The sequence below is a fragment of the Cimex lectularius genome, unplaced genomic scaffold, assembly GCF_000648675.2.
Source record: "Cimex lectularius strain Harlan isolate CLEC.00 unplaced genomic scaffold, Clec_2.1 scaffold141, whole genome shotgun sequence".
Lineage (NCBI taxonomy): Eukaryota > Metazoa > Arthropoda > Insecta > Hemiptera > Cimicidae > Cimex > Cimex lectularius.
In genome coordinates this window covers 288,109-315,581 of record NW_019392838.1, presented here as the reverse complement: position 1 = coordinate 315,581, position 27,473 = coordinate 288,109, and the positions used below count along the sequence as shown (strand labels likewise).

General features: G+C 29.8%; 2 protein-coding genes across 16 annotated transcripts in view; one reads left to right on the top strand and one right to left on the bottom strand.

Annotated features, from left to right (window-relative positions):
- The first annotated feature begins 260 nt into the window (after positions 1–260).
- LOC106672876 (protein ST7 homolog) lies at positions 261–12,301 on the top strand. Of its 2 annotated transcripts, none has more exons than XM_014404659.2 (13): positions 261–392; positions 1,014–1,157; positions 1,985–2,067; positions 2,449–2,605; positions 2,881–3,051; positions 3,126–3,335; positions 6,261–6,358; positions 6,505–6,695; positions 6,773–6,875; positions 6,950–7,193; positions 9,252–9,391; positions 9,707–9,806; positions 12,197–12,301. In XM_014404659.2, exons 2-12 carry the CDS (start codon positions 1,148–1,150, stop codon positions 9,800–9,802), a joined length of 1,503 nt encoding a protein of 500 aa, XP_014260145.1. In that variant the 5' UTR covers positions 261–392; positions 1,014–1,147; the 3' UTR covers positions 9,803–9,806; positions 12,197–12,301. The 2 variants fall into 2 exon arrangements, with proteins under 2 accessions (XP_014260145.1, XP_014260154.1); XM_014404668.2 differs by lacking the exon at positions 261–392 and adding an exon at positions 399–700.
- Positions 12,302–17,622: 5,321 nt separating this feature from the next.
- The window catches only part of LOC106671612 (ELAV-like protein 3), a 91,615-nt gene continuing 81,764 nt past the window's right edge, over positions 17,623–27,473 (bottom strand). For all 14 annotated transcript variants that reach the window (XM_024228605.1, XM_014402552.2, XM_024228607.1 and 11 more), the window contains one exon: positions 17,623–20,121. In XM_024228605.1, the coding sequence (XP_024084373.1) occupies positions 19,797–20,121 (325 nt within the window). In that variant the 3' untranslated portion in view covers positions 17,623–19,796. The remainder of the gene's footprint in view (positions 20,122–27,473) is intronic.

Below are 27,473 nucleotides of genomic sequence, written 5' to 3'. Positions count from 1 at the left end.
TTAATATAAAAAATAATTAAATGAAAAATTGTAACCAACTTCATTTGCAAAGAATAGAATTTTTGTACAAATAAAAATCATCGATTCATAATATTTTATTATTATGTTACTATAATTTGTTATTTTTATTATGTTTTAATTTTTATTTCTAACTAGCTCTAAGTTTTTCTTTTCCTGTTGTCGTCGTTTGTCAAACAGTGACGTCACGTGGCATCGTTCTACCTGTGCGTTTCTCGAGGCGTTACTCGACACCCGAATCGAGAACCTCGGAACGGCTCCCAGTCGCCGCGGAAGGTAGACAACTTGGTTATATGTTTACATATTTTATTTCTCCACCCTGTCAACAGGAGTGATGTATCAGAATTTCACGTGGTTCAACTGTATATTTGGAGGTAAATATTAACGGTTGTGCCGAGGTGGGTGGCAAAAATCGGCCCGACTGCGGTATCCCAGTCTAGGAGGTGTCCGGTTTCGCTGATTGACGCAACCTTCGCGTTTTCGACCCGCGGATCCTTCCAATTGCTCGATTTTCTCATATTTCTGACATCTCGCGATGAGCCGGCGGCAAAGTTTTGTCGGTAACCAGATCCAGGATCAAGTCTGTCATTTTACTCCACCAATTCACTCCTATCAGCCTGATTCTGTCACTAAACACGGTCATTATTTGGCTAACGGAGTAAAACAAAACAGCAAAACTTTGGTATATTCAAAATAAGATGAAATCGTTTATTTTACACTGATTTTTTAAAATATTTGGCGTCGAAGGGTACTGCCAGCGTATCTATGCTACTATGCATCACTAAACTTTCCTTCTAGTGCATGTATTTTCTCTATTCCGATATTTTCATGTTAAAAAAAAAAAAAAAAAAAAAAAAAACGTGGATATAATTTAAACACAAAAAAGGCCATTTTTGTGTAATATTCTCAAAAAACCCAAATTGTTTCTTTTACTTTTCTTTTTAACATTTTCCTCTTGGTTGTTTAACATCTCTTTTTTTTTGTACAATTTCTAGGAGTAAATCAATACTGAAAGTGGACGGTTTGGCGGGGCGACGCTGGCGGCATCTCGCCTTCAAACCTTCCTACTTTTGGACAAATTTCAGCCAATTGGTCAGGATTTGGCTACTAAATTTGAAAATATCCCGACATGTGGGACTGTAAGTATCCAATTGTTTGCCGCAATTATTTGAACTTTTGGTTAACAAAAAAAATTATATCTAGGTTTTGTTTTTATTAATCTCATGTCTTAATTTATTGTAGATCTCTCTCTTCCTCTCTCCCTCCTCTTTCTCTTCCTCTTCCTCACACTATCTTTCTCTCCCCACCCCTCCCCCTCCCTCCTTNCTCTCTCTCTCCCTCCTTCCCTCTCTCCCTCCCTCCTGAAGTGCAGGGCATATTTCCCAAGGTTTATATGAATTCTAGTCCTTGGTTTATTTTCATAGATATTAGCTCCTGACCCTATTTTCATTTTGGAGTCATCTGCATTCCAGATATAGTCGAAGGATCCCTGGTTCTCCTGGTCTTCTGAATCAGGCATTGCGACTTGAAATTTTGTTATCCAATCCAATTTAAGTATCATGATAGTGAACGGAATTAGGGAGAGGAAAAGAGTGGATTGAGATATTTCTGTACAAAAGTTAAATCTAGTAAATTCACTAATTTCGTGGTCCGCTTGACCAATTAATATATTACAATGAAAAATGGCAAAAAGGAGGGAAAATTCAAAAGTCGGGGTTGAGATGGGAAGTTAGTGTCCAAGTGGATCGAGGTCACGATAGCTCAAGTGGTAGAGCAGCGGCGTATCTAACCGAAGATCGTGGGTTCGAATCCCGCTCGTGCCATTGACTTTTTCATCTCAACTAAATACCTTAATTAATTGTTAAATCTAGTGTTTAGAAAAGTTCTAGTTAATATCAGTTGGTATATTTTTATTTAAATGTTGCTTTATTCTTGCTGTATTAATCTAATTCGATTTTTTTTTCAGCCACAATTTTTTTAAGCTCTCTCACTCCTAAATTTTACGTTGCTTTAACAGGAACGTCATCACTGATTTCAGGACTTATACTGGTAAGTGATGTATTTTATGTAAATCTATATTTTTCTTAGCTGTATCTTCCAGTGCTTTAGAGAAAATGATAAATTTATTTGTGTTGTGATTAGTGACTGTTAGTCGATGATTATTCAGAAATCGTGAGATGCGGTCTGGTGTAACGTAGATTTTAGAAAAACATTTTCTTTATCGTGCCAACGTTTCGATCTTTATTGAGATCATCATCAGGGCCTGGGATTTACAAACATTGTTTAAATTTAACAAATACATGAAGGATGTGGAAAAAAGTGAATTTATAAAAAAAAATACATTTTTTTATATTCAATCAAAGTATTTAAATTTATTTAAGAAGTTTAAACCTTGCTTTCTACTTTTGATTTTTTTTTCTTTTTTTACAGTTATTCGAATGGTGGTATTTTCGAAAATACGGTGCATCATTTATAGAACAAGTCTCCCTTAACCACATATCACCATGGATCGGTGGAACTGAAACTAACACAGATACAGCCAACATTCCAAGCATCACTATTACTCCTACACAACAAAATGTGCCAGGTTTTATTATTTGTATTATTATTATATTAGATAAAATTAAAGTCTTGCCATACGAAAAAAAATAATAATAATAAGTTCTGCATTAATCTTGGGAAAACTGACATATAATCAATTAAAATATTGAAGTGTTTTAATTGAAGTTTAAAGTTTTTTGTTATAAATATTAAGTTGAGATAAATTAAAAAAAAAAAATGAACACTGATAATAGATCAGAGAATATCTTTACTTCTATTAATAATTTAAACAATATAATTTAATATAATTTGTTTTTGTAGAGTGCAAAGTATGGAGGAATCCATTAAATCTGTTTAGAGGTGCAGAATACCAGAGATTTTTTTGGGTCTCCAAAAAAGAACCTTTAACATATTATGACATGAATTTGTCAGCACAAGACCACCAAACATTTTTTACATGTGAGGCCGACGCCGGTAGAGCCGAATATGAAAGTAAGTATCTCATTGTGCGATAAATTTGAAATAAATTGAATAATTTTTTTTTCTAATAAGTTGTGTTTTTGAAGTAATGCAAACTGCATGGCGGGAAAGAAACCCATCAGCTCGTGTGAAAGCTGCACACGACGCTTTAGAGAAAAATAGTGAGTGTGCTCCTGCTTATATTTTGCTAGCAGAAGAAGAAGCGACAACAATATTACAAGTAGAATCAGTATTAAAACAAGCTTTAATTTATGCGGAAGCTAGTGTTCAAAACTCGACGAATGAAGCCATGCACCGTAAGGAAATTAACAAATAAAGCATGTTAAAGTTATTTTTGAGTTTTATTTAATAACTAATAAAAAACGAGTTATTTTTTATTTATTTTTTTGAAAGACAGTGTAGTTTTAAAGGAAAAGTAAGGTCTGCGAGGTAATGAACCTACAGTTTATGTGTAAAATTTGATAGAATTTTTGTTGTTAGCACACAAATTTATTCTAGCTGACCAAAATTTTTTTTATAATCTGAAATAAGCCCTCTTGTATTAAAGGAATTACTTTACTTTTTTGCTCATTTGATAACTTTGTGAAGTTACAAAACAGAAGAATGTAGCATACACCACAAAAAATAAACAAAATAAAAAATACAGACCCATTGAGGGTAGGTGTGAGGCAGAAATAGTTTAATAATGATTTGATGGTAGGTGTTTGTCTATGAGTTGGTTAACACATGTTGAACTATACAGAAAAAAAATGTCCAAAAGAAGACAACATTGAAATATTCAACAAAGCAACACAGAGAAAATATACAATATATGACAATTACATCCCTAGCGACAACCGTCAGACTCCATAGTACCATTACGTGCAAGGATGACGAAACACTTTCTCACTGAAGATGGCACAAAGCTGGATTTTTTAAAAATGTTTTGGGGTTGATTAAGAATAATAAAAATAATCTCTTAAATAGAGCTATTGTGAAACCCTTATAAATTATAATCATACCTTGGAAAGTACACTTTTTCCCATAAGCCTAAGCACTTTCCTTGGTGTCTCTTCATGCACCTCTTTTGGTGTGAAAATTGCCTTACTGAAGTTTCTATACCGTGACCGGGCTAATGCCTCACACTCAGAAAAAATATGTGCCAATTTCTCTAGTTTCTCTTGACAGAGATTTATAATTCTCTTAGCTTGCCTCATACTTTGTAATTTTGTCGTGTGCGTGAATTTTTGTTTCCCAAGCAGTTTTTCCAGTTCCAACTTAACCACCATTCAGTGCACACATAATTGGTTTTCGACCCATGGTAAGAGGGTTGTCCCCTTTTTTCCTAGGTCAGCCTGTTCATTTCCTTCTATACCGTCATGCCCGGGTACCCAGTTTAAGGTAATCTTGTTTTGTTCTCCTGGAGTCATTTGGCAATTTTTTAGGCACTACCAGACAAGTTTGGAGTTGAAAGCAAACACATTTGGAAATGCGTTTGATAACATCAAAATCGGTAAGTACCCAGTGCTGGTTCAACATGTACAATTCACCAACTCACAGACCAAACACAATCTAAAATATCAAAATGGACAAGTCATTTACAACTACAATATTTTGTTATTTTATATAACAAAGTAAACATAAAACATAAATAAATTTTAATTAATTATACTTTTAATCTAAGGTCTTGTTTGAGATTACAAGTATGATTAATTAAAAAATTAATACAGTCAATTATGACTGATAAATGCATACCTGTATAACAAATTAAATTGGAACTAAACCTTAACACATTTCTTCAATCTCATCACAATAATTACCAAGTACAAGTGAACTTTTAATTAAAATCTAAAAAAAAAAAAAAATAGAATGTTTATGTTATTGTTGCTGACCAAGACCAACCAGCTGAGTACTACTCTTCAGGAAGCTTGTCAATATGGCGGTTGCATTTATTGGCAAACAGGCTTTTACTGTATATTTATTACAATGACATACATCGATTGAAAACAAAAAAAGAAATAATGCATCAGAGACAGTTTTGATTTTGTCCAAACTCCTATGGACTATCCAGTTGCAATTTTATGCAATAAAATTTGTTTTAGCCATTGAAAAGATTGTATTGATTTTTAATTTGAATCTAAATGCTTTAAACATATTGTTTTATTTATTACTTGTAATATTTAGTTTCATGGCACTCTTATTATTATTGCGGTTGCTATTCTTTTGACACTTTGACACCAAAATGAAAGTAAGTGATTTTTTTTAAAGTGATAAATGAAATGTCAACAGTGTATCTGTTTCTGTACAATTAATTCTTAGATACTTTGTTGTGTGAAAATCCAAATGTAAACTGACAATAATAATTACATCCTCTGTTTTGTTTATAATAAAAGAACACCCAGTTTTCTTCAGACAATCGTGTTGCATTTCTCCTTTGTTCATATATTAAATTTTTAAATCAATTTTATTACGATTTTTTTACCTTGTTTTTGTGAAATGACTACATTGTTTTTAACATTTTCATTTTGGTGATAGTGAAAGAACTGAACTTAATCTATAAAACTTTTCAAAGTGATTTATTTCAACATTTTATAAATAGTATGCATGCAATTCTGGGTTTCAAGCATGTTTGGTTGGTCTGAATTGAATTTTACTGTTTAGAAAGTTTAAAACCGTAATAAGTTTTACAAATTCAAAATGAAGATACGGAAAAAAATACCCTGGCAATTTTCTTATTGGATCTATTGCTACAAACATTAATATTTATTGTTAACTTATAGTATAATTTATATCAGCATTCAATACTATGTTTATAATAAAAATCATGGTTAAGGCCAATTGGTAAAACAATTAGAAAAAGAAAAGAAAAGTAAGAAAAACACTTCTTTCATTGAGCTTTTAAAGGATTCCTTCATCAGGAATTCTTTCCAATTGGCCTTATCCCTGATTTTTATAACATTATTATTTTAACAATAGAAAACTGTTATTAATATGCATGTCTTGAGTAACTTTTTGAAAAATAAGTTTTTAACCTAAACCATAATTGTGATAAGGAGTTTTTGGAAATTATAAAATTATGAATGATGTTTGTGCGATTTCCTCTTGGGGTGTGCAGGTCGAACAGTCGAATAATTACTGTTCGATACCAAACCACTTCTGTTGCATGTTTCATAACATTTATTGTAACTATTATATTGTTAAATAAAGTTGTAAGTTTTATAAATATGTATGATTATTTTTAGGGAGAGATACTAATGTTCTTATTTATATAAAAAGGAGACTGGCAATGTGTTCACGTAAATTAGGGAGACTAAAGGAAGCTGCTAAGATGTTCAGGGATGTAAGTACACCTATGACAGTCACATTTGTGACCGACTTGCGTCCATTTTCTCACTCGTGTAGAACAAAATCCTGTTAATTTGTTACATTCATCAAGTACTGATTCTTTTTCTATGTTATTGTAAAGTGATTCATTATTTTTTTAAGCTGACAAAGGAAGTCCCTCCTATAATGAATGTTTTAAACATTCATGAAAATTTAATTGAAGTCCTTTTAGAAATGGAAGCCTATGCTGATGTTCAAGGTGTTCTGGCAAAATACGATGACATTAGCTTGCCTAAGTCCGCCACAATATGCTACACAGCAGCACTTTTAAAAGCTAGGGTTGTAGCCGATAAGTAAGTCAGATTTTACCAAAACAATTGTTTCTTTAATATACCTAATTTTTATTTAAACATATTGTTTTCCATTTAAGGTTTTCTCCTGAAGTGGCTAGCAAAAGAGGATTAACACCTGCAGAGTTAACAGCAGTTGAAGCAATTCACAGAGCTGTTGAATTCAACCCTCATGTCCCAAAGGTAATCTTTTTTGTTGCTTTTAGTATTCAAATAAATGTCAGTTTCAAAATCATATTTATTTCACTTATTTTCAGTACCTTTTAGAAATGAAACCTCTAATCCTTCCTCCGGAACATGTATTAAAAAGGGGTGATTCAGAAGCAATCGCTTATGCTTTTTTTCATGTCAACCATTGGAAAAAGGTCGAAGGGGCTTTAAATCTTTTACATTGTACCTGGGAGGGAACATTCAGGATGCTTCCTTACCCCCTCGAAAGGGGCCATCTATTTTATCCTTATCCAACATGCACTGAATGTGCAGACAGAGAGCTTTTACCAGGTAATATATTAATTTATGTACGGATATTTTTATTTTGGTCAATGCGTTACTTAACAGCTAAAATTTTCCATTACTTATTTGATTCAAAATTTTTTAATAGCAACAAAGCAAGCATTACACTCTTAACAACCATTTCTTAGGCCCATAATAAGTATATTCTTTTAACATGCATATAATTTTGGGCTGGTACATAATTTTTTTCGCTTTACCTGGGAATTCATAAACACAAGCTTTGGGTTACGTTAATTTATGTAGCGCTAGATTAGGGATGGTTTAGGTACTGTATTTTTCCATGTCTTGTCTTGAGAAACATTGTTTGTTAATTACTGAGAAAACTCTTCTCGTGCGCTCTCCTGTTCTGTTTCTCCCCATTTTGCATTTTGCTAAGACATAATTTTTATGTAGTTTATGGGAAGTAGGGCAAATCAGTAGCAACTTGTTCCTGTAGTGCTGACTCTTTTGCACGCTGACCGGTTTGTTTCCATGAGGGAGATATTCCACTGATGTTGTGATCAGCACTAGCGTAATTCTTGTAAGGTTTTAAATGTTATATTACTTGTTTGAGTTATTTGAGAACTGAAAGTGAGGTAAGGTTAAAGAAATGCTAGGTAGGGTTAGGTTAAATAGAGTTGGGTTCGTTTATATTAGTTTAGACTGTTAGCATAACGTTAGATAGGGTTAGGGTAAATTTGGATTAGGTTAAGTACAGTTGGGCTAAAGTAAAGTTTGGTTGGGATAGGTTAAGTATTAGCTAAAGCTAAAATTGAATTGTGTTTGGTTAGATAGGGTTTGAGTAAAGATTAGAGTAGGATTAGGGTAGGGTTTGTGTTAGGTTAAGTCAGATTAAGTAAAGTTTGATTGGCTTATGTAAGACAGGGTTAGGATAAAGTTTGGATTGGATTGGGTGTGGCAAGGTAGGGTTAGGGTTAGGATTAAGGTTTCATATCTAAGTTTAAATTTTTTTTTGTGAATCAGAGAAAATATGTGAATGTAAAGTGCCAGTTTACTATAACACATCTGTACATATAACAAGAACAACACTATGGATCTATATGTGTTCACATACATTTCTTTGTATCTGAGACAGTCCATGTACATATACATTTTTATAACCTCTTTTAATCCCCCCTTCCTATCTAAAATTTCATCACAAAAGGACAACTTGGCCTATGGATTTTTTATCCACAAGGTTGGATGATTTATTATAATTTGTTTATTAGTCACACCCAATTTGCTGTTTTTAAAAATTGTTCAACATTTTCAAAGTGCCTACATAATAGAGTACACTTTTAAAAATAATTTTGTACTTATGTTACGTTATGCTGGCTTAGTAAGAAAATGATGATGGATTGGGTGCAAATAAATATTTTTAAAGAATCAAAATTAATAAGTAATTACAATTAATTAAGGTATTTAGTTGAGATAAAAAAGTCAATGGCACGAGCGGGATTCGAACCCACGATCTTCGGCTTGATACGCCACTGCTCTACCTCGATCCACTCGGACACCAACCTCAATCGCACCTTTTGAATTTTCCCTCCTTTTTGCCATCGTGGGTTCGAATCCTGCTTGTGCCATTTACTTTTTTATCTCAACTAAAAACCTTAATTAATTGTAATATTGGTCAAGCAGACCACGAAATTAGTGAATTTAATGATTTAAAATGAAGCATACTTCACTAAAGCTCTCCGTGGCCATTTCATTTGTCGTCAAGAATCCAATCCGATTACACGACATTTGAAAAATGGCAAAAAGGAGGGAAAATTCAAAAGGTGGGGTTGAGATGGGGAGTTGGTGTCCGAGTGGTTCGAGGTCACGATAGCTCATGTGGTAGAGCATCAGCGTATCTAGCTGAAGATCGTGGGTTCGAATCTTGCTCGTGCCATTGACTTTTTTATCTCAACTAAAAACCTTAATTAATTGTAATATATTAATTGGTCAAGCGGACCACGAAATTAGTGAAATTAAGACCACAAAATTAATAAGTAAATAAACATCCTTAGTTTCTTGTTTACCCTATACTCAAAATGGAAATTATAATTTTTTTTTTAATTCCAGCATTTCATGATGTGAGCGTTTATCCGAAAAAAGAGCTTCCATTCTTTATACTTTTTACTGCAGGCCTATGTTCTTTTACTGCTCTATTGGCACTTTTAACTCATCAATATCCGGAACCGATGGGTGTTTTTGCAAAAGCGGTAAGATTTATGTAAACATTTGTTCTTTTCAATAATTCAAGGTTTTGGAATTTTTTTGTTAATAATATATGTTTGCACTAGTAAACATTAATACCAAATATGTTATTTATCAGAGGTCGCACTAATACACAATTTTATTGGTTATTAAAATTATTTGAGGCAAATAATGTTTGAATGTGACCGTTTAAAATTTGCTTTATGCTTGATAAGTGATTTTCATAATTAAATAGTTAAACATATTTAATTTCAATTGAAGACAACTGTCATATGTAAAGTAAGTGATGGAAAATCAAAGTTCTATTGTTCTAATTGCAGATAGTCAGCGGTTTATCAATGCCATTTTATTACCTCCTAGATAAAATGCAAGTGATTCTGCCCTCGAATATTCTTCTTCAGTTGTCCCGTATTTAGCAAGGTAAGAGTAGAAAGTATTATTTTCTCTTATAACTTATTTGCCTGAGGCCAATTGTCTTACTTGTCTTTAAAACATTTTGTACTGACATAGGCACTCATGTTTTCTACTTAAAGTAACAAGTCAACTTGAGATACACATTATAAATGAAAGTACAAAGGTCAAAATCTCGACATTAATACCATAACTGTTTATACTTTCAATTCACTAGTTTCGTGGTCCGCTTGACCAATTAATATCATACAATTAATTAAGGTTTTTAGTTGATATAAAAAAGTCATTGGCACGAGCGGGATTCGAACCCACGATCTTTGGCTTGATACGCCGCTGCTCTACCACTTGAGCTATCGTGCCATTGACTTTTTTATCTCAACTAAAATCCTTAATTAATTGTATGATATTAATTGGTCAAGCGGACCACGAAACTAGTGAATTTAATAAGTTTAAAACGAAGTGTCCTTCACTAAAGCTCTCTGTGGCCATTTCATTTGTCGCCGAGAATCAAATTGATTACCCGACATTTGAAAAATGGCAAAAAGGAGGGAAAATTCAAAAGGTGTGGTTGAGATGGGAAGTTGGTGTCTGAGTGGATCGAGGTCACGATAGCTCAAGTGGTAGAGCAGCGGCGTATCTAGCCGAAGATCATGGGTTCGAATCCCGCTTGTGCCATTGACTTTTTTATCTCAACTAAAAACCTTAATTAACTGTTTATACTATTGCCTTGTAAAATAAGTCCGTAGCATTTTTCAGAAATTAACTTTTATTGCTCTTGTGTTTAGAAGCAATGTTGATTAGTCATTTGTTGTTTACATGCTTTGAAAAGGGTTAAGGTGTTTTTATTTGTCAGTTCAATTCCATATTTTTACAATTTTTAAATTTTTAATTTAATTTAATATGGAAAAAACAGTGATTTTTCATTTAACTGTTTTCTTATTACCACAAAGAGAAAACCAGAGCCCAGGCTGCTAATTTATGATGCATATTGTGATAGCACTTTAGGAGAAAAACTAAGTGGTCTATGTTTAGAAGTGGAAATTTTGATTTGGAAGATGCAAAGTGCTCTGGTTGTCTTTTAACCTTTGATGATGACCGAATTCAAATTTTAGTTCTATCAATATCCTCCCAATGCACCCGTAAGAGAGGGCGGAGTTCCCAAATGTTAAAAAAAATAAGTCAAGGGGGGGCACTCTAGGTCCCGGGGGTGGCTTTGGTCGGCTCGCGTGGGTCGGGCGGGTCGCTGGCAACACGGGACACTGGCTGTATGCATCTAAGCAAAGCAAAAAAAAAAAAAAAATTATTTACAAATAACACATACTCAACGTGTCTGAGAACAGGTGGAAATGTTTTGTCATGTTGAAGAATTTATTTGACCCCTATCTCCATCTGTGTTTTTCTCCTAAAATGCAATGTATATGACCAATTTTTAAAAATATTGATAACTGGCAATGTTCACTTCTACGACCTTTCAAAAATAAGCTAACTAGGCTGGAGAATGGAAGAGCCTAGGTATTTGAATTATTTTGTCATTCATTGTATTAATTAATGTATACTATTATTTCCTGGGATAGGAGATAAAAGAGGCGGCCACAGGCCTTCTGCACCTTGACTTGAGTGTGCTCATTATTTCCTGGGAATAATACTTGACTGGGCAGATAATTACCAAAGATACATTTAAAATGTAACAAAAAAGTTATTTACAATTCAAACATTTAACATATACCCAAAATATTACGGTGGGCTCTTTTTGTGCTGTTACCATCAAAAAACGCTATGGGCTTCTTTTACAACACAACGTTCTGACCGATTTATATAGCTGATTTTGTTTTAAATTAAATAACTATAATTACATTGAATTTTATTGTTAATACTTTTGTTCTTATAATTTGACTCAAGGATTAATAATATAAACATTTATAAATATACAGTAGACTCTCGTTATCCGCACTTTCCCCCATCCGCGGTTGCCCCCTTCCATAGTTGAGATTAAACCACAGAAGAGGATAAAATTGAAGAAAAACAGGCATGAACACAAAAAAGTAAATAAAAATAAATAAAAACATAACTTAAGCAATGGACCCTCTTGTGTTTTCCTGTGTGGAATAAACTTTATGTTCATTACCGTACATTTTATTTTTTATTATTGAAAAATCCTGAAATATGTGTACATAAGTTCGTACATAACACTGTCGATAGTGGTACAGAAATTGTCTGATTGGTATGAAGATAGAAGAAAATGCTTTGCAGACTGATTCAAGGTGTTTCCTATTATCCAGGGTTCTCGTTATCTACAGTGCATAACGAGAGTCTACTAAGATTTTTGTTTAATTTTAATTTACTAGTGTATTGCATTTAATTATGGCAGTGGATGTCGTAAGAAGATGATATTTTTTCAGGATTCACATTTGGAGGAGATTTCATCTGTTCGCCGCAAGATTTAAAGATCAGGACTTCTTTAACAAATGACAAAATGTACAAAAATAAAGATTTTAATTTATATAAATAAGTCTTATTAATTTTTTTCCCCTCTGTTTCTATCATGATTAATACTTCTCATGAGAATTTATAACTTTTCTATGTGTATTATTTTTTGATACTTAGTGACCTACCTTTTTTTATAAATCTTGATATTGAGTTTGGTTGACTATATACTTTTTTTTTTTCAGTTACAATTAATTTGTAGGGACCAAATCAATTGAAACGTTTTGTGAAGAAAATCACAAAAGTGAGGTCTGTTATATTTGAAGAAATCAATTACTTAAAACACCTTTTTTTTAAATAATTTATTGTGAATCCTTAACATGGAAAAGTACAAATATTGCAATTACAACAAAGTTGGTTATGGAAAGATACTTCTGACAAATTTATACCTTACTATTTACCATGGTGGCACACCGCTGCAAACACTAAAGAAGAATAATTTAAATAATACGAGAAACTTGTTTTTGCAAGAGTGTACCATCAATTCACTCAACAGGTAACGACGTATTGAAGATTCGTTATTTCTTTACTTACTTTACCATAACGTAATTGATCATTAAAACACAGCAAATTATCAGGGGGTCACACAGAACAATTGAATAAAAATGCACAATTAAATATATGACTATGAGGAGCTATTATTTAATATTAGTTACCATTCTGAAAAACAATTCAGAATGTAAATTAATAAATTTATATAGGAAGCCAAACATTTATTTTTACCTTTTATATAATCATAGTGTATTATTTTAAAATATAAATAGACAACTAATAGACACAAGTAGTTATATTTGTGTAGATTATTATAAGCAAAAGATAGGACAGTACTCTGTCAGATTAAGCAAGATGTCGTAGAAAGATATAGAAACAAACTATACGATTTATAATATACATCCTGTAATTTACAGAATAAGTTCTTAAGTATACATAATAAGTAAAGAATAAGTGGTACAATACATGTGTGCGAAGAAAAATTTCACACACTTCATCACAACACCATATTGAGTTGTTGATTTTCTATGTTGTTCCATAGTTGGGCAAATATTTTCTTTTTCTTCTCTCAATTTTGTGCTACTTTGTACTTGGAAGCACAAGTACATTGAAAAAATCTATTGATAATCTATACTAATGAGCTAAGATGGTAACATAGTATGCAAAATTCAGAGACAATGCATAATTTGTATTTTATCTAACAATTTCTACAAACTGAACCTATTATTGGACTTACACATAAATATTCCTATCTATACAATGCGCTGTGAAAGTGCCCTATTATCATTTCACAAAGATATTATTGCCTCCAGACATACTTCCTATAGGTAACTTCCTTTCCTTATTCACAAATAATTATATAATAATTCAAAATAAGGGCAGGCATATTTAATTTTTAGATAAAAAGTGAGGTTACACTATTAAAAATATGTTGATTCTGTGTGACATGACAAAAATATATGTAATAAATATAAATAGAGGAAGATTAGTCGATAATGATTTAAAGTAAGTATATTATATATCTAACACATTATCTATAATAATATCTGTGCAAATAAAAATTATAATTTAAAAACTGATCCACATTCAAACGTAATTTCACTTTTCCCTAAGTAGTTGGGTTTTTAAATATGATTTTTTTTTTTTTAATAAAGAGTCAATGGTAAATAATAAATTTTAAAGAAACTAATGATATTTTCCTCAAAAGTACCTTATCCCATTTCATCTACATGAATCACTAAACTTTGTTTATTTCTTTTGAAAGTCTCATGCATTTGTACTCTTATCTTGTCCATATTTTCAATTAACCTAAAAAGTGATATAACAAATAGAGAACGAAGACATAGAAAACAAATGCATGAAACATGAAACACTGTACATATATACATTCTTGTGCTGTCATTTACTATATATTTATAAGCTAATAATTGAATATTAGCAAACTTCATGTTAAGTATATGACAAGTCCTATACCTGAGCATTTGTTTAACAATGACCAAATTAACAATTTTTACAGTTGGTCTCAAAATGTGTGCTAGTACAAATGATATTCGTATTTCCTTATTGTGAGAATATTTATATATATATTTTTTTATTTATAGGTATATTTTTTTTTAACTGTGATTGGAATCGTTTACCGTTCTTATAACTACTTTGAAAAAGGAAAAAAGTTAATTGTACATTTTTCTGAAACATTAATTTATAACTATAATTTATTATACATATTATGCACACGGAATGTAAGCTCAAATATAAAAAAGAATATTTACTATTTAAACAATTCATTTTGAAGAAAATATCACATTATTTATACATGGTATATATGGAGGGATTACTATGTTTTAAATGCAAATAATGACGACTACTAACTATTCTGATGCTTCAATAATAATGGTGCCTAAATTACACGATTTTGTATGCATACGCATTTCGGTGTGTTGATGTGTGTATATATCTATGTTTGTGTACAGAGACAACACAAACAACACACTTTTCTTTGTAGGGGTTTATGAGTGATAAATAATGTTTGGTAAATTATGCGAATCGACTATACACATATATATATTAAATAATAGCTATATAAATATATATATATGTTATGAATACATTATAAATAATATACATATATTTATAATAAATCACACTTGTATCATTACTTATTATTTTTCTTTTAAAGATAAACCTTTGCTCGACAAAAGTAATCACTAGTGATAAAGTGTAAAAAATATTCTATACAAATTCACTTTTACACATCATCACCGTTGAATATTTCAGCGAACGGTAAAAAATACTTATGGATGACTATAGTAATGTTTCAATGTGGTTTTTTTTGTTAAAATAATTTTTTCACAATTTGTTGTTTCTGAATATATCGATACACATTTCAAGTTTGTGTAAACAAATTATTAAGAAATATAAAATATCGGTAAACACTATTTATTTATAGGCCTACTATTCCGACAAGACAACCCGCTCAGTTCGATTTCCTAACTCTTTATACACTTCTAAACTGTAGCTCTAATGCATATACTTTACAATGCTCAAATATTTTGTAACTGTAACTTGGCTAATTACATCTCATATCACTTGATTACATACATTATTAAAATCAATTTAATGATGTAAAATTAAGTATACATAAGTTTTCAATTATAATATACTTTTTAAAACCAGATATAGGTTAAAAAAGAATATGTATATATATTAACAACTTATGCATAATCAGGTTACATGGTGATTTAGTCTTCATTTTCGTTTCTTCTTTATAATTTTTTATTAGCATTTATAATATGTGAAAGGAAATTCATCTAAGATGATACCTACAAAACACTGTACGTATGGACGTTTGCCATAAATGCAATATAGTTGGCATATAAATTAGTGACTCAATTTACATTTTTACACTGTCATTTGCCAAACTTTTATAATTATTTTTTAATGGCCAGTACTAATTTACATGAGCAGAATATCCATTCAGAGCACCACAATTATATATCACACTAATTTAAGTACAGCATTTACGATTTGAACCCCTTTATTTAAAAGATTTAATATATAATCCATCTTTGAGATAATATGGTGTTTGAACTTATGTACTATGTTAGCCATAACTTTTTTTTTTAAAAATAAGTGTTTTTGTAGTCTGTGTAGTGTTTATTTGTAAAATGTTCGTTACAACTAGGGGAAGTTTCTACCTAGAACTGTAAAAAATTTGGTTTTTAGTGTTTATACCAGTATTTTGTTGAACAGTCTTCATTCTGATCCTAAACCAGCTACAACATCACTACTTATCTTTAAATTCCAGTCACATTTTGACAAGTCTCCTGCACTTGAACACATTTTTGTAGACATTTACCTTCTATAATTATAAAATTTATTATTAGCCCAGTGAAGTTAGTTCTGCTCAAATTCTAACATCTTTTCATTATTCGATTTGAAAAGAAATTTAGAAACAGCTAATGTATCAAACACCTATGATGGGTATTTCGACCTTTTTTTTTCTTAATTTTTGGCTCTGTTATCAAGATGGCTTACCTAAATGTAGATGGAAATTTGTAGTATGTACAATGCATTACATCAATATAAGAATATAAAATATTATTCAAGGTGTAAGTTATGTTACATGTTAATGGTCCTGATTAGGTACATTTAACAGGCCTTTGAGTTATCAATATTCACATAGATATTTAATATCTAATTAGGAAACTTTGACCACACTTTTTTCTTCTTCAAATGAATGTGGATTATCTTAAAGAAACAAAAGTTCAATAAGAGAATAAAGCTGTGATTTTTTGCCTTGTGGGCTTTTTAAATAAATAATAATAAACATGGAATGTGTGATTTTACTTTTGAATATTAATAGTTTGTACACTTGAAGGTATTGTCTCGATCAATTAGATTATTATAAAATACCATATCATACCTAAATTTTTTTTTTAAATACTAATTTTGGTTTTTTCATGAAAAGTGTGATATGAATGTATTTTCAAAAAACATTTTATAAAAGTGTTCAACAAGTATATATTACAACTAATTTTTAAACAACATTTAATAGCTTCAGGATAATCTATATTAATAATCTCCAAATTATTCGCTAAACTGTAATTTAAAGTATTTTGTATCCTTACAATTAAGAAAACATTTAGGCCTGTGATTCCATTAACTTCAACAAGATTATTATTTATAAGATGGCAAAACAAACACAGTCTATATAAATTAATGGATGTCACCACTGTATCAGACAGATCTAATTTTCAATGTTTTTAACAATTTAAATGCAAATATTTAATATCACAAAGTGCCAATATTATCAATCCTTAATCATTATTTTTTATTTATAATATTTAAAGTTTTGTAATATTCATGAATTGCAATAGGACCGAGTTATTTTTTAACCAATGTAATTGGTTTATATATATGTATATATATACTTTTTTAACTCAACGTTAGATCTTTCAAAATATTTTTTTTTTGTCTATTTCAGGGTGAATTGATAAAGGGCAAGTAAATACTTACGTTGCGTAATTATATGGCACAAAGCCTCATTATCTATTAAGCAATAAAGAGACACATCACAAAGAGAAGACCCTGTTAAATGATAGACTTTTTTTTAATAGGATCTCATTTATCGTTTATATGTTTTGGTTTGAATCAGGGATCATTGTGATTTTATGATGGAATATTAACTCTCAGTTCCCTTTAACAACAATATAATGATATTGCTCAAATTTAGAAACTATAAATCCATGTTATTATTATTTGAGTATTGAGTATATACACTGCAGATGAATTTTTTTTTTCTTTCCGAATGTGTGTAAAATTTGTCATAGCCAAAAATTACTAATCAATAAAGATTTCAAATAACTGAAATATATTTTATTGGTAACTTGTATTCACAATTGCTTATAGGCTCTGAGCAGGTAACACCTTTTTATGGTTTTAACAAAACTCTTCAGAATGTATTGCACAATTTATTGCAGTATATATTACATATAGTAGATAAACAATATTTGAACAATGTAATTCTGCCCTACATGTGCTTTTTGAGCACAATGTTGTTTTAAATAAATTTGTAAACTAGCAACATGTTTTTTTTTTTTGTGATCAATAGCAAACTTTCATAGAGCCAGGAATAAGTTGAGCAAAGTGATTGTTAACAATTTTTAACTGCCCAAAACATATTTCTGCTGGCTATTTTATACATTTGAGCTTTTAACAGAGCTTCTAAAATTTGGATCATTTCACAAAGCCCTCTATTCTGAGGAACCCTTACTTTTGTAGGCCTTCAACTTATAGAAGACTATAACTATAATGTTATGTCATAAAAATAGTTACACTGAGTAAATACTGTTTTACCAGGTACTGTAAATTCTCCATGTCTCTCTGAAAATTCTCTTACGGAATGCTTATGAATAATCAAATACAATATATCTGTGACTAATGAAATAATGAATTTTGAAATACATAATATTATCCTCGCGCTTAATGTGCAAGTCTGTGTTATTCCCCCTAAACACTTCTTAATTATTATAGTATATAAATGCTTGAGAATAGTTTTTCTTTAACGTTCTTTTTTTTTTTTTAATTTAAAATTGAACATAAAAGCACACTTTAAACCAAAGACAAACAATTAAACATACTCAAAAATGAAGTGATTCAAATAAATAAATAAAAAAATTAAAAGAAAAGAAAAAAGGGGGAAAAGAAAATACAAACAAAAATGATGTCACTTGACTATACAAATTATTTTGTTACTTAAAAATAAAACAAAGAAAAATTAAAACAAAACAACATACTACTGACACAAAATATCAATACACAAAACAAATTTGAAAAAAATTAAAGCACAACTTCTGAGTAATTAGTTTCCCTTCCATGTAGGATTATTATATTCACATGGATGAAATCAAATAGAAATAACAAATAAATGAATTTAGTGACTTGCACTATACTGTGCTTTCAAAAAAAAAGAAAAAAGCTAAACAAATTACAATAGTAAAAAAATTATAATTTTCATCATTAAGCATAAAAACGTAAAAACGAAACTCAAAACGGGAAAAAACCTTGCTCTTAATTCATTAATTATTTCTGAAAATCTATAAAAATACAGTTTGCTCATCTTCCACTCCAAGCCAGTTTGTCACGATATAATTTATATACAAGCCACAATTTAAGAATGTTTCAAGGACCGAGCACATTTGTACTTAATAGAACCTTTGACTACCAATTAATTTTACTGAATCTAAGATGAGTAACAAAATAAGCAATGTCAAGTGGATGTAATAACAAGCAAACGTATGCTCATAAAATTTAGATTAAAGTAAACTATTGAAGTTGGTACACCAAACTAATACTGCAAAATATTCTAGATAGTATGTAAGTTTTAAAAGGATTATATAAAAAATATGTTTTCCTTACAAACACGAGAAACCACAAAGTAAATAATACTAAATAATTAAAAAAGCTTTGAGAAAACAACATTGAACTAACTACTTTTATTAGATTACCGTTGCTGAAACTACATGGCTACCAACAACAATAATATTGATAATAATAATAATGAATAATAATAATAATAACTTATTATTTATTTGAAGAATATTAATGATAAATATGTCATGTAAACAATAAAAGTGGCTAAATTACCTCTGAGTCCTCAAATTGAACTAATATATATTTTCTTTGTTTTGTTTTTTTTTTTAGTTTTTTTTTTTAGGAAACGCAGACTTGCACTAGTTTCGACTAGCTTAGCCTGATTATCAAAATACTACTGTATATATACATATATGCATATCTCATAGGTATACACTTATATATATATACATACAGATGTCTACTGTTTTAAGGCAGCATAGCCCCCATATAATTTTACTTACATTTAATAAGTACAATTGTAAATTAAATTTATTTATAAAAATTGCAACAAAAAAGTGAATCATAAGAGATCAAAAGGGGTTATACCGTCCGAAAACAACTTAATAGGTATGACTAGACAATGTCACAGATGGGTGGGAGTCCACAAGTTTATGATGTTTTGCTCTTGTTAGTTTTGAAAGAAACCTGAAGAACTCGATTGCCAAGGGTGTAACCGTTAAGAGATTGTATTGCTACCACAGCTTCATCGTAATTTGTCATGGTTACAAATCCGAATCCTTTACATTTGTTGGTTTGTAGGTCTCTAATTACTTTTACGCTTTGAACAGCACCGAATGGACCAAACAGTTGCCACAGCACATTTTCTTCCGTTTCTGGTGCTAAATTATAAACGAATATACACCAACCCGAACCATTCATCGCATTCCCAGGGAGCATAGAGTTCGCAAGTAAATCGCCGGCCAGCGGAGAATACCTAAAACAGATAAAATATTCTTGAATTTAACAATCGATATTTATAAATTGTAGATACAAAAATTGACAAAATACACTTCAAATCATATTCAATTTTGCTGAAGAAAAATAAACAAACTGTTACTTAACAACTAACAGTAAAGAATCGTTTTACATACAATTTACATTAACAAGCCTTTATCAGCAAATGATATAACTTGAAGTGCTTTAAAATTAAAATAAGAAACAGAAAACAAAACAAATGATACGAAGAACGATAAATAGAAAAGGAATTTTAATCTTACATATAAGTTCATGATGGAAGTATGTAGATTACACTTTTGCAACATTGATATTTTTATTTAAATCTAGCAATGTCTTATAAAAACAATGTAATCCATAAACCCCCTCGTGAATGGATAAATTGAAAACTATAGCAGAGAAAATAATTTTTTTACAAACATCAATATCTTCATCAACAGTATAATTTGATAGCTTAATGATGATAATTTTTAATTTATCATACTAAATACGGTGTAATAAACTTTTGTTTTACTATTTTTAAGTAGTATTATAATTATATATAAAACCATCAGGGATAAAGTAAATTGGAAAGGAAGAAAAACACTCACCTTTCATGGAATATATCCTCTTCTTCAGGACTTTGAAACTATTACTGATGATGTAAACTTTTACAAATATAAACATCTACTACAATACTCAAAATTATTAAAGCAATAATAATAAAAAAAAATGTCATTCATCATTAATACATGCTGAACCGGCTCTGGTTCACTTAATAAGCCAAGACCCAATAAGTGACCTAGTGCTGGTTCAGCATGAGTTTCCATATTCGCAGACACCCAACATCAACTCACTAGTAAAAGTTTCAAAGTCCTGATGAAAGGTAATGTGAATTCTTGAATATTTAACGAAGGAACTAAGTGTTTTTCTTTCTTTCACATTTGTCTTACCCTTGAGTTTTTAAAATATATTTTAACTAATAATGTAAAAAAAAAAAAATACATTTTAATAACAACCTATAGAATAAAGCAACCACAACAATATTATCAATACAAGATAATATGTTTTTATGAAAAAAAATGTTTATAAGTAAGGTTTGCACTTACATTAGACATTTTTTACATAAAAAAAGAAAAGAAAAAAGTCGAATTGAAGCCAATATATGTAAAATTATATTTCCATTGTTGAATAATAATGGAAAACACCCATTCAAAATTTGAAGATGCTATTTGTAACAATGTCTTGATTATTTTATTGTAAAAAAAATCTTTACTAAAGGGTAATGTTTTAACAAAAGTAAATAAATACATAAAAATTATAAACTGGTAAAAGGTCAAATCAAAGTGTAAGAGTGGGCAATCCAATTTAAGGTGTTATTTGTCAAAAAATAGATATTATATAAGTAAGTTTTTCATTTTAGCAATTTTAGCAGTGATAAATTTGATTTAACTGAATTTAATTCAAGGTCGTCCAAATTTTAATTTACAGTCAAAATGTAATTTTTAAAAAAGTGAATTTTATGTATACGAGCACAGATTGATTTTTTTTCTCTGTTTTCCTAGTGAAGAATCAGAAAGCATAAGCTAAATTTGATCCTTACCAATCCTCACTAGGTCAGTCGTGTTTAGCCATCTTTAGTGAGTCTATGTCTGTTAAGTCAAGTTGACATCGAAATGTGGAAACATGTCTGAAAGATAGATCGAGATGGTTGATAAGGACAAAATTACTGGTTTGTACGACCACAGGAGGAGAACTTAAGATTCTGTTAAAGCTATACCTTTCATGGCCACTTGTCTTGAATTTTTGTTATAATACATATTGCAATCGTATTTTAATTGCTATATTTTTGTAAATGCAGTTATTTTGTAATTGTTGAGTTAGGGTAGGTTGGGTTAAGTTAGGTTAGATTAGTAATGGTTAGGTTAGGTAGAGTTAGGGTTCAGTATGGATAGAGATGGGTTAGGTTAGGGATTTTATTAAAATTCAGTTTTTATATGTTTTGTTGGTAGTAGACACAACTTATTGAGCAATATAAAAAAAAGTCAGATTTAACTATACAAATAGTGAAATTGCGTATAATGTAATTAACTGTCGAATAATTTCAAGACAATTATAAAAACCTAAGTTATTGTTTCATATCTTATAGGCAAAAAAAAAAGTAAAATTGTAATATGTTTGATTTATGGGACATTGTTTAAATATATATCTTTACAAAAATACAAGAAAGCCATGAAAATTTGGAAAATGATCTGTACCGACTTGTTCGTGAAATTTTCTTATAATTGTCGTAATGGTACAGTTGAAGATTTCTAGCGAATGAAAAATTTATTAAAGAGTCATTATAAAAACAGAATGGAACACAGTTTTCATTAAATTAATATGTCACAAAAGATTTAAAATATTTTTACTTGTGATTTTTTGTACTGTTATAAAGAGCAATTTGCTTAAAAAAGACATCTTACAACATTCAAAATTATGAATTGGACAAATAAAGATGCAAACTAACACTTGATTGCCAGACAATTAATTATTCACAAATGTTCTATTGTTAGAATAAACAAATAAAAAAATAAAAATGATGAAAAGTGACCAAGATTTGTTTGACCCCATGCCTATCTTATATTAAAAAAAGAAGTTTTAATGAACATGTGTGCACGAGTGTTTCAAGGGGAAAGAGACGAAGATATAATTATCAAATCATTAAATTTTTTTAAAGTTATAAAATATTTTATTTCCAGTGACTTAAGGGACAAAATTTATCATTGATGATAGCAGTTCTCCAACTTGCAGACCACCTAGCATAACTAAAAAAAAATTGATGTGCATAATGCTTAAAATAAGCCCACCAAATAGAAGACATTTTTTTTTTCCAAAGAAAGCTTATAACCATGCATTTTCATGGAGAATTATATTAATTAGAAAATATATGTAAATATATTTAGTAGGTATATCTTCCTAATGTAAAAAATTAGTAAATCAACCTTTTTTTATGTGCACTGTGAAGTCCAGAATATGTATGGCAACTTTTTTTAAAATAAAATTGAGAAAGATGCTATCAAATTTAAGAGGTTAAATATCTTAACTAAATAAAATTGAAAATTTCTATTTTGAAGTTCAATAGATTGATTTGATTTATAAAAAAATTATAAATTTTGATATATATTTAGAAATCTCAATGCTATAACTACTTAGTTGATATTACTTAACTATTTACTTAACTAATTTAATCCTTATCTTTTTTAAAGTTTACTCTTTCATTTTATTGTTTTGTTGTGATTTTAATGTAATTACAACAAGTAACGAAGTTAGTTAACTCATAAATTAAATTTAATTTCAGATGTACCTTGACTTTTGAAATGAAAAGTTTATAAAACAGACAGACTATTCACTTTAAATGTTTTTTATTATTTGCCAACAATGTGTAAAAAAAAAATCAATAAAAAAAATCAAATGAAAACAAAACTGCTTTCTCTGTTGTTAAATTAGATCCTTTGCCATAATATAAAGTTCAAGACTAATAGTACAAATATATTAAAAATTAGTAATGTTACAGTAGGTATGTCGTGCAGAAAGATGTTAATATTTATAGACAAATTGTGCAACTAGTTTGATAGCAAAAACCCGAATCAAATTGGCAATCCATAGCACATCTTGTCTCATTTTATTTAAAAGTTTTGAAAATTTATTCATTTAAAACAATAATTAAGTAATCTTTTAGTAATGTATTGGTTGAGATAAACAAGTCAGTGTCACAGGCGGGATTCGAACCCACGATCATCGGCTGACACCAACCTCCCATCTCAATCCCACCTTTTGATTTTCCCTCCTTTTTGCCATTTTTGTAAATCTCAACCAATACCTTACTTAAAGATTAATCAATTGAAAAGAATTTATTTGGTCAATCGGACCACAAAACCTAATGGAACCAATAACTAAGATAACTTATATCGCATTTATTATTTGACTAACAGAAAGCAGTATTGTCATAAATTAAGAACAAGCTTGATAAGATTAAAATTAATGACAAAACATTACAAATGCAAACAATTTGAATACTTTATAAGGTAGAATAAAAGTCACTTAAATAAGTTCAACAGTGAAATGAAGAAAGAAATAACATATTTGGTTGATTCAGTGAAGACCTTTTGTCAAAATAGCACAGTTTTTGCATTTCCTTCTTTTGTCCATCTGTGTAAGGTATACAATATATTTAAATAATAAACAGCAATGAAACTGTTAAAATGATTAAGGACTAGTTTTGTTAGCAAAGGAAAAAGTAAAAATGTTTAATACTAGTAGAAACGAATTTCATTGAAGGGGTGTCTTTATGTCACTGTATGCATTTTATTAATATATCATCTCAAAACAGCTGTAGATTGTATTTACCATTCTAGTCTGATCTAGTGACTGCAGTATTTTATGTTGTATTATAATAATTATTAAATTATCTTGTTGATATGTGTTGGGTTGGATACACTTTTTTTTTTTTGCTTGACCATTTTGATTTTGCATTACTGAGGAGAATGCATGGGATGGTTAGTTTATGATTATGGTTAGGTTATATCTAGGTTAAGTCTTGATGAGAAAAATGTTAAGTCCAATTTAATTGTATAATGCATAGCATTACGTATGGTTAGGGACGGGTAAGAGTAGGGTTAGGTTAGGGATTTTGTTACATCTCAGTTTTTGTTTGTTTTGATGAAAAAAGTTTTCCAATAATTTTCACATCTGCATTTTAAATACTGTTATTTTGTAATTATGAGTTTTCAAATATAGTTTAATTTAACTAAGTCATTTATTTTGTATTAAAGGGTGCACATGGGTTGGGTTAGGTTAGGTTGGGTTAAGTTACTTTTTGTAAATGATGGTTCTACTTACAGAATTTTTATTTACACACTAATTAAATTCTGGAAGAACCATCATTTACAAGATCTACATCTCTTGCAATCTACATACTCACACAACCATTATTATTTTTATGGGTTAAGTTAGGTTTGATTAGGAATTGTTAGGCTAGGTAGTAGCTACTTTAAGGTAAGGGATTTGGTTAAATTTTAGTTTTTTGTCTATTTTGTGGAAGTGGACATAACTTATTGAGCAGTATAATTTAATTAATCCTTGATGAGAAAAAAAAACAAGAAAATATTAGTACTTTTTTACGTACAAGTATACACTCACAAACACGTTTTAGTCAGTGCTGTATTATTATTAAAATAATCACTGTTTTCTGGAAAAGTATATGCTTGTAATTCTTAAATTTTTCATTTTTGTTATGCTATAAAATGCATTGCCAATGTTTGTAATATTTACCAAACCTCATGACCAATATTCAACCTAATGGTCAATCTATGGTTTTGTAAAATTATTTTGTCATGGAGTGTCTTCTCTCTACATGTTTATATATTTTAACACATACTAAATAAATAATTACGCTGAAATTGTAATTTCTTAATGTATAGACAAAAAAAGAGAGAGAGAGAGAGGAAAAACATCAAAACTAGTCACTTCAAAATACTAGCACATAAAGAACAACACCAAAATACAGCCACTATTGAATGATGCTCAATTAAATAAACGTGAAAATATTCAAAATCAAATAATGGCCAAACAGAAAAAAGAATAAAAGCTAAATTGTAAGCTTTTCTAATACATAGTCTTTTAAATAAATTTCGACCAGACCGTTTAATAATTAGAATTTCAGTCATAAAATTTTTAGACTGGGAAGTTTGAGCTGTGCAAAATTTTATTTTTTTCCATTTTTTCTATATTGTTTTGTAATACGTGTAATTTTATTGGTTTATTATGATAAAGTCAAACTTAAAAGTTGAATATGTGTTTTTCATTTTGTATGCTTGAAGCCAGTATAAATTGTAAAATATGTGACCTATTAGAACTTATTGAGTAGATTAGTTTATAAATGGTAAGCAATTTAAAAGTATAAAACAATTGTGATTTGAAAATAAGGTCGGCTTTCTTAAAAGTGAAAAGTAACACCCATATATAAGTAAAATGGAAACTCATAAACATTACATTCTAAATAATACACAGGAAATGCTAAAACAAAATAAAATTATGTTTTGTTACAATACTGTTAATTAAAAGTGTGTACATCAGTAAATTGCTTATAAAAAAAAGCAAATGTAAATTTTACTTTATTGTGAAAACTTCTGAATTAATTTCAATTTATGAATATGGAGTTCTTTCACGAAGAAAAAACAATCCTATTGTATTACTACTATTTTCAATGCAATTTTAAGATCAATTCCTCAAATATCGCTTGAAACCTGATTAACAGATTTATTATATAAAATGCTGATCTAGATAGCCAGACTTTCCAAGCCTACAAGATCAACTCACAACTTGCCTGTCACTGTCTAAATGCCTTAGAAAAACTTAAAAAACAAGTAGCTTTATGCTAAGGTGGGTTCCAGGTCTTGAGGAGATTTAAGGCGAGGCTGCAGATATAAAGTATCTTTGGTAACTAAAGAACACAACAAATACTGGGAATGTAAACCAGGCATGAGACAGGCAAAAAGACTACTCGCAAAAACAGCTGAATGGGAGAAAGAGAAAATTCTATGCAACAGAAAAAAAAACACTTGCATATCAGGACATGCTCCAGTTAAGTACCATCTTTGACAAAATGGGACATCAAATGCAACTGCCCTGCAATAGCTAGGAAAAGGCTATGGTTGGAAAGGCATTCTTGAACAATGTTGACCTTGATCCCCCTGAGAATTCAGTACTTTAAAAAAACAAATGAGAAACTTCTAGGACGTCTACATCAAACACAATAGATGAAAGTTCTAAAGGATGAAATCTCTACTGACTCCAAATGGGAAGGAAAAAGATGCTGTCTATTATTGAAAGACCCACGCAAACAAACACCCACTGAAAGCGATTTTTTTTTCAGTCATTCTTGTGATTTTCTTATAAAATAATTTTGATCCTTTTTTTTTTTTTTTGTAATAATTCATTTTTATTACTTTTATTTATACATATGTAATGTTGATTTGTTTGGGCAAAGTTTGTGTTGTGACTTAAATACTCATGCATATATAAATCAGAAACGACAATTTTGTCGCTATTCGAAATATATTTAGGTTTGGTTTGTTTTCAATTAACAATATTTAATATCAATTATAGTAACGATTCTTGAATATTTTGTTTGTTGGTTTGTGATTATGCCAATGTTTTAAGATGCGATAGTAAAATGAGACCAATGACCTATTTGGTACAATAAAAAGAAAAGTATCTTTGTAATAAAGTGATAAATTCTGATTATTCGTCTTGTACTGAATCATCTGCAACAACCCAATGAAGTATTTTCTAGATAGAAATGGAACATTC